The sequence below is a fragment of the Anopheles stephensi genome, chromosome 2, assembly GCF_013141755.1.
Source record: "Anopheles stephensi strain Indian chromosome 2, UCI_ANSTEP_V1.0, whole genome shotgun sequence".
Classification (NCBI taxonomy): Eukaryota; Metazoa; Arthropoda; class Insecta; order Diptera; family Culicidae; genus Anopheles; species Anopheles stephensi.
Window position 1 is genome coordinate 46859224 of NC_050202.1, and position 7633 is coordinate 46866856.

At 49.3% G+C, this 7633-nt stretch overlaps 1 protein-coding gene across 1 annotated transcript; it reads right to left on the minus strand.

Moving 5' to 3' along the window:
* Positions 1 to 2358: 2358 nt before the first annotated feature.
* On the minus strand, positions 2359 to 6188 carry LOC118506990. Its single transcript, XM_036044864.1, has 3 exons — positions 3295 to 6188; positions 2755 to 3230; positions 2359 to 2690 (listed from the first exon to the last, which is right to left on the minus strand). The coding sequence occupies exons 1-3, from the start codon at positions 6119 to 6121 to the stop codon at positions 2502 to 2504; spliced, it is 3492 nt and encodes a 1163-aa protein (XP_035900757.1). The 5' UTR covers positions 6122 to 6188; the 3' UTR covers positions 2359 to 2501.
* Between the last annotated feature and the right edge of the window lie 1445 nt (positions 6189 to 7633).

The window sequence follows — 7633 nt, forward strand, 5'->3', positions numbered from 1 at the left end:
CGTAGATGGAAAGTTAGTCCTCACATCGGTAGATCTTTCGATGATAGTGAGAACCTGTGGATCGATTGGTAGCGTCAACATGACAAATCATATACTGCAGCTGCATAACATCAATTATATCACCTTCAAAGTTGGATGAACTGTCTACAAAAACTCCCTACTCATTGGAGTTACTTCGCAAGAACCCATGTCTCTAAATGTGAATGTGGTTTAGTAGAACGGTGTCCAAAAGGACATGAACGGTATTATTATTATTATTATTATTATTATAATTTATTTCACAGGACCGCATGAGGCCCTCTTGAAGCGGGATTAAACATAAAATTACAAAGAGCACATTACATGAATAAACGCGGACAAAATACATTAACGAAGAGTGGGTCGCACACCACGAATGCAGTTTAAAAACGCGGTGCGCGACATGTGCGGTTGGTGAAGATAACACACGACGTTAAATTCACGGCATATACATAAAAACGGATCAGAGGCGCCAAATCGGGTATGGCGATCCTCCACGTCGAGCAACGATCTAGCCCGGAGCGATCTCGGCGGGACGTATAGGTTGAGGCAGCAAGAAGCCCCGGCGAGTCGATCCGGTTGTCTAGTAATCCCGCAACAAACAGCCTCTGGGCGTTGCAGTTCCGTTGGTCCAGCGATTCGAGGCCCAGTAGCGCACAGCGTCCAGCGTAGTCCACCTCCACCCTCCAGAAGCGCAGAGCGAACCGAGTGAGTTTGCGCTGGATGGATTCCAGCCGGGCCAGCGGACGAGCAGCGGATGGTCACCAAACTACTGAAGCGTATTCCAAAACCGACTGCACCAAAGGGCAATATAGCATTTTGATGCAAACCGGATCAGTGAAGTCGCGAGCTATTTGTTTTAGTAGACCGATCAGTTGGTTGCCCTTAGTGACGACGTGCTCCAGCTGGTCGTGGAAGCTCAACTTCTCGTCAAGGAGCACTCCCAAGTCCCTGACACAGCTATTGCGCTCAATGGTAGCATCATTTAACGCATAACCGTACACTAAAGGGCACCGCTTTCTCGCAAACGTAATGACGACACACTTCTCGACGCACAATTCAAGACCATTCTTCGAGCACCAGGACTGGAACGTGCACAGAGTGGCTTGAAGGCGGAGTTGATCTGACCGGTTGTGGATTGGCAGGAATAGCTTAGCGTCGTCTGCGTATAGTAGGTGGCTGCCAGCAGGGAGCACCCGGGTTACGTCGTTGACGAAGATGACGAACAACAGCGGTCCAAGGTTACTTCCTTGAGGCACCCCCGAAGAAGCATCGATGCGGCGAGACATATGCGATCCCACTTTAACGCGGTATGATCGACCGGCAAGGTATGATCGCATCCAGCCCAGCAGCTGGCAGGGTAAACCAAGCGTCTGGAGCTTGGCGAGCAGCAATGAGTGTGGGACGCAGTCAAAGGCAGCTTTGATGTCCGTGTAAACCGCGTCGATCTGGAATCCGGCATCGATGGTTCTGTGGCAGAGGCTGACGAATTAAACCAGGTTGGTGGTGGTTGAGCGCTTAGGGACGAACCCATGTTGACTAGCGCTGATGTAGTTCGAAGCAGCAGCGAGAAGAGGTTCGTACACCAACAGCTCGAAAACCTTAGCGCAGGCACAAAGCGAAGTAACGCCGCTGTAGTTGCAGGCGTTTGACTTGTCCCCCTTTTTGTGCACGGGGACAAGCCACGAGGTTTTCCAGCATGGAGGAAAAACAACCAAGCTCAACGAATCTCGAAAGATCGAGACTAGAATGAGAGCAACGGTGACAGCACAACGCTTCAGTATCGAAGGTGGGATCCCGTCCGGCCCCGTAGCAAAGAATGGTTTGAAACGATCGATCGCTTTCACCACTCCTGACACATCGATCATCGGCATATTAGGGCTCATGGCACCCAGAGGTATGTTTGCAAGCACGTCCGTTATTTGCTCCTCATCAGTGACTCCTTGGTGATAACTCCTTGGCTTATCTCATACCGACTTTTCTGCGGCAGTGCTAATTTATAGACACTGTCTCATACTGTGTTCACAGTCGGTTGGTTCGATTAAACGTAGGAAGTCGTTTTACTTCATGTAACAAAAGTCTCTTGGGTGCCTAGCTTCAAAAGCCCATTTTTCCTTAAACTCAAGTTTTGTTTCAAGATGATTGAAATATTCCACATTTTTAAATATGACGATGACAGAAAACATTAGCAGAGAATGAGATCAAAACATTGGTTCTGGCTCCCAAAAGAGAACCCGCTATACATTAATGTCCACCGTTCAGCTTGTTGCCATCGAAGGCTGCAGATGGTGCAGACGCCCAGACGATGGTCACATAAATAATCATTGTCGGCGAATTTAAATACATACATTTATAGTTGAATTCAGAAACAAAAACACAAATTGTCCTTTCTTCACGCCGTAAGAGTATACTAAATGCATACTAAATGAAAACTTTCCATCAATCATTGCATCAAATGGCCTTCGATTAGCGAAAAGCTCACTTCACGTATGATACAGAAAGAAGGCCGGTGCCCATTGTGCTGCCCGCTGACATGTTCCCCCATCCGTATCTGGTTGAGACGTCACGTGCAGCGTAATATGGTGATGTTTCTGTAGATCTATATTACCAATCAGTGCCGTTCGCCGTTTGTTCGAATAGCACATCGAACGCAACCGATCATCGACGTAAATCTGCGAAGAAGAAGGTGGTAAGAGAGTTATCAGTACGATTTGTAATGCGCACCTTCCAACTTACCTCGAAACCAGTGATGCAATGTAGCACACTCTCATCCAAAACGCGCCAGTGAATGACTAGCACATCGGGTGCCACTGCATGACAGGAGTAGATTTCTGTCGGACAGTATGCACCACCCGATCCACACAGTGCTATCGGTTTACGTTGCAGCGGACATTGAGCTAGCGGAGCTGCGGAAGGTGTTTGCGCATGTTTAACGGAGGATTTGCGTCGCGAGCGTCGCTCTTCGGTCTGGATGGGATTCGTACCTTCGGGAGGTCCTTGCTGGTACTGCTGTCCAGCGACAAGCTGCTGGACCTGATTTCGAATAGCTGTGATATCCGTGTCAATCAATGCTAGCCGATCGTTCGTAACGTGGAAGAGTGCGAGCAATTCTTGCAGCGATTCCGACAACTGTGATTCAGTCGCACCTGCTTTTACCACCGATGTACGCATTTCGACGAGTTGGTCCTCGTTGGAGTCGTCTGTAAGTAAAACTATGGTTACGACAAAATGAATTAAATTTCGCTTCATTCTCACCTTGACCTTCTGCTTCAGTACCTGGATTAGTGACTTCTTCTACACTCTCATCCTGAATTTCTGCTTCGTTCTCTGAAGACGTACCCGGTTCTTCCGTCTTCACACCATTCCGTGGATCCAACTCTTCCGCCGGACCGGTGACTGAAGTACTCTCCACTTCATCCCTAGCGAACTGTTCGAATATTTTATGTACCGCCGTTGTAACCGGAGCCAACAAATCCTGCAAACAATGCTTTATTTCCTGCAGCAACTGTTCCGCATCTAGCGAGCTGAGCGCCTGCAACTGTTGTTCATAGTGCCCGTTCGCTACCATATCGTGAATCAGCTCACTGACAACCAACTCACCGTCGTCGTGTCGGTGCGTTCCGGACGGAGCGTGAATTACAGTTTCGTCCGACAGCTCGTCACTGCACCCGTCCACCTCGTCCGACAGTCGCTCGATCCGGGTAACGCACTCCATAAATGATTCTACCTCTGCCAGCGATTCGAGCGCAATGATACGGGCCTCGAAAAATACGGCCACGTTAGCCTCGTGGTCACGGATGTTTCCCGCCATCGTCATATACTCGTCCGCTTCCCGTTTTTCCAGCACGCCCGAAATGCTCGTGTGCAGCTGCAGCCGAATGTTGTGGTGGGAGTCGGAATGCTTTAGCTCAATGTTACCGGCATGATTTAGCAGCTGGGCGAACATCTCCAGCGAACGGTCGTTCACCGAACGGTTCGAATCGTCGTTTTCCGCTGCACGGGCAGAAGATTTTTCGAGCGCAATTCGTAACACGTTCTTTACCTCGTTCAACTGTTCCCGATCAGTCTGCTGGCCGTGGAGCTGTTCATCGTCCTCGGTGTACCGTTTGAAGGTGGCTGAAGGATCAGATAGAAGCGGCGGCGGAGGAGCATTAAGAAAGTTCCAAAAACTATTCATCTGATTCACTATCCACACCAGTGCTGACCAAACGCATAGCAGGATGCGCTCTACGAAGCATGTGTACGGTCGGCAAAACGATACCGAAGGTGCCTCGTACCGGTCAATTGCCAGAATGCTGGAAGTGCTGGGAAAAGCTGAGTGCTGTTGCACGGGAGAAGGATCAATCGAGACAACGTTGGGCGCTTGCTGGTCGGTTCGCACGGTAGATGCATCCATCACCCTTCTTATTCCATACTGTAACGCTTCCACAAACCGTTCCGGCTGCTCTATTTCGTGATCCAATTCACAGGACAGCTTTTCCAGCATTCTAAGCACACAGTTCCATGCGTCCTCGTCATTCATCACGGTACGTGCACCGATCGGGTAGCTTCGTATCTCCTCGATCGTATACTGCAACCGGTTCACGATCCGGACCGGATCCTCAAGCTCCTGTGGCATCAGGAGCTCGTCCAGTACGCGCTTAATTTTATCCACCAAGCCAAGCTGCCGAAATTCTTGTCCAATATCCTGCTGGGCGCATTGCAGCACATCCGACAGGACGTGCGAGACAAACTTTAGTACCGTCCCGGTAACCGAAATGTTGCGCAGGATGTACTCCTCCAGTAGCAAACGCAGATTGAGAACGATTTCGGCTGCATGTTGCGTTGCAGGACATTTGATCCAATTTTTGCTCGATCCTTGCACCACCATACCAACGGGTGATTCGTTCGAAAGCCCGAAACTGGATGTGGCGGTCGAAAGATTATCCATTGCGTCGGCGCGCAGTTGATGGGTGTGGATCGGTGTGGCCGTCTCCAATCCGTACTGTTTTCGGCCGGAAGCGGCTTGTGTTTGCATCGAAATCATTTCGTCCGGTTTAGCGAGAAGCTGCCGGTAGGTGGTAAGTATCGCTTGGTTAAGTTCCTCTTCCGTTTCAACCGCTTCCGCCATCGCACTGGACGTTTTGAGTATGGCCGATGACTGGTCGGAAAACGTTAGCAAGGCTAGCAAATTCTCATCGTTGCCCTGCCGTACGTGTACCCGCGGTTTGGTGACGTTGTCCGCCTCCACCAGACACTCGGCATGGTGGGCAATAAGCGTTTCGATGCTTTGCCGATCATCATGCTCGGTTTTCAATCCTTCCGGCATCGTCCGTTTGTACAGCACCATATCGTTGTCCTTGCTGAAGCATCCGATAAACTCGCTCTCCTGACTGCCATCGGTTACGGTCGGCACAACGATCGACCGACGAGCCGGTCTGTGTGAACAGCCGGGCGCTTCCGTGTCGGTGGCCGCCTCTTCCTCGATTCCGATCACGAACTGTACACTGTTGGCCGCGTTACTGTTGCCGTTGGTATCGTGCACCAGGCTAAACATCGTTTCCGAGTGCTCCATAAAGCCGCGCATCAGCTCCTTGTTGAAGGCGGGATGTGACGCCATCGAACGGATGCTCGGTTGCTTCAGTACGACCAGCTGCTGCTCCTCATCGTTATCATCCATCAGCGCGTGCATTTGTTCCAGTTGCTTCGCTAGTCGATTTTCCAACGATCGTTGCATCAGCACCGTACCGGATCCGAGTGCGGTTCCGATCGTGCCCGGTGAGATGGTTTCGCACGCGACACACTCGCGCGACTCGACACCATCCCGCAACGGGGTCGATGGAAGCTCCACGATCGGATCGGCCGTCCGATGGTGGACGGTCGTGTCACTGTCCGGCGATTCGGAAGAGAAGCTAAGCTCGGACACGGATGATTCCGACACGAGAGTGGTGGTAAAATCTTCGTACGCGGGATACGTGCCGTCGAACATGGTCGGGGTGATGGGCAAATCGTTGATAATGCGATGTGTTTGTTCGTGAACCGGGTTCCCGTCCTGTTGTGGTGCTTGCGCTGGAGGTTTGTTACGCTTCTTCTCCCCCCTGCGGCTGGTACGGCTATCCTGCATGGTTATGATTTGGTAACAGTAATTTAGAATACCGCCTCAAAACGATGACAATATGGCCACTATAAGAGCGGAGCACTGAATCAAAACAGTTTGAACTCCGTACGGATTTGCTCTGTTTACTGCGATGCTAGAAACAAAATCAAACAATTATGCTAAATGCATCCTGAAAGTATGCAATCCGCGTAACGCCATGTACAGTGAGCGTATGGCATCTAGTAATCATGGCAAACATTTTTTAACCGTCTTGCTGTCACTTACAGGATAGGCAATAACAGGCTAGTACGAGAACAGCATATTGCAGAATTTCAGGCGCATACGATTTAGAACAGGATTGGTCAGTTTAGCCATCGCTAGGGGAGCATGCGTCCAAAAAAGGGAACATCCATATGCGTTGCATCTCTGCTCCTTGGTTCAATCGGTGCTGTAGTATGCCTCCATTGTATGGTGGCCTTCTGCTACTCGGCCCCTGACCCGCTTGGAATCCATCCAGCGCAAATTCACCCGGTTCAAGTGGACTAAGACACTTGTTGCGGGACTTTGGATCGACTGCCCAATACTTCTCTCTAGGCTCAACATATACATCCCATCCAGGCCGTTTCGCCCGAGGACGTTGTTCGACGTAGAGGACCGCCGAACTCGTTACGGCGCCAATAATCCCTTTCTTCGTGTGTGCCGTGGATATAACTTTATAAGTAATTGTCACCAACCGGACATGCCCCACGCTGCGCTTTTGAACTGTATTCGATGCAGCAGATTATAATTCGTGGCCTCATCATGTAACTAACAATCCGCCGGCCGAACTCATGTTTGGAAGAGCTGTGAGATATAGGGTACCAACCATAAAGCCGGACACCAGACAAGCGAATTGTTGAAGTGTAGGTGCAAAGCATCACTTCGTATGTATTTGCGTATACATAAGATACGGTGTCCTAAATAAAGTTCCGTTGGTTTGCAGTCGACAACCAGAACGGTCCACTTTTTAACACGAATGATGAGAAATTACGTGACCGGGACAAAATGGAAAAATTCCAGTGCAATAAGAGAGGGCACATTAAATGCAGCGATAAACCTCTAAATATAATACCCAGCGATACGACTTTGGATAGATAGCCAAAAACAAATAGATAAGACAGAAACATCATATGAAGAGGATTTGCATGAGGTAGTAAAGGTTGGTGGTGCTAGAAGAATAACGAAAAAAGATGTAAAGATCGTAAATATCGTAATGTGATGCATATAAAAATTATTAGCTAGAGCAAAGAGGAAAAGGGGTTGACATGTAGTCTTTTGGATGAACCAGAAAGTTTCGTAAAGGGACGAGATGCGAGGCTGATTCAAAAACCCAAGTGATGTGAATATCATCCTATTTCGGATAATACGTACTTACGATATGGCGACCAAGTCACAAAAGAGTTCAACTAACAAATTCATATACGTGTAAACTGTGAGTCTCTGCCATACTGCGGCTCTCCACAATTTATACGTCAGAGTTAAAATCTCTCACAGTGAGGA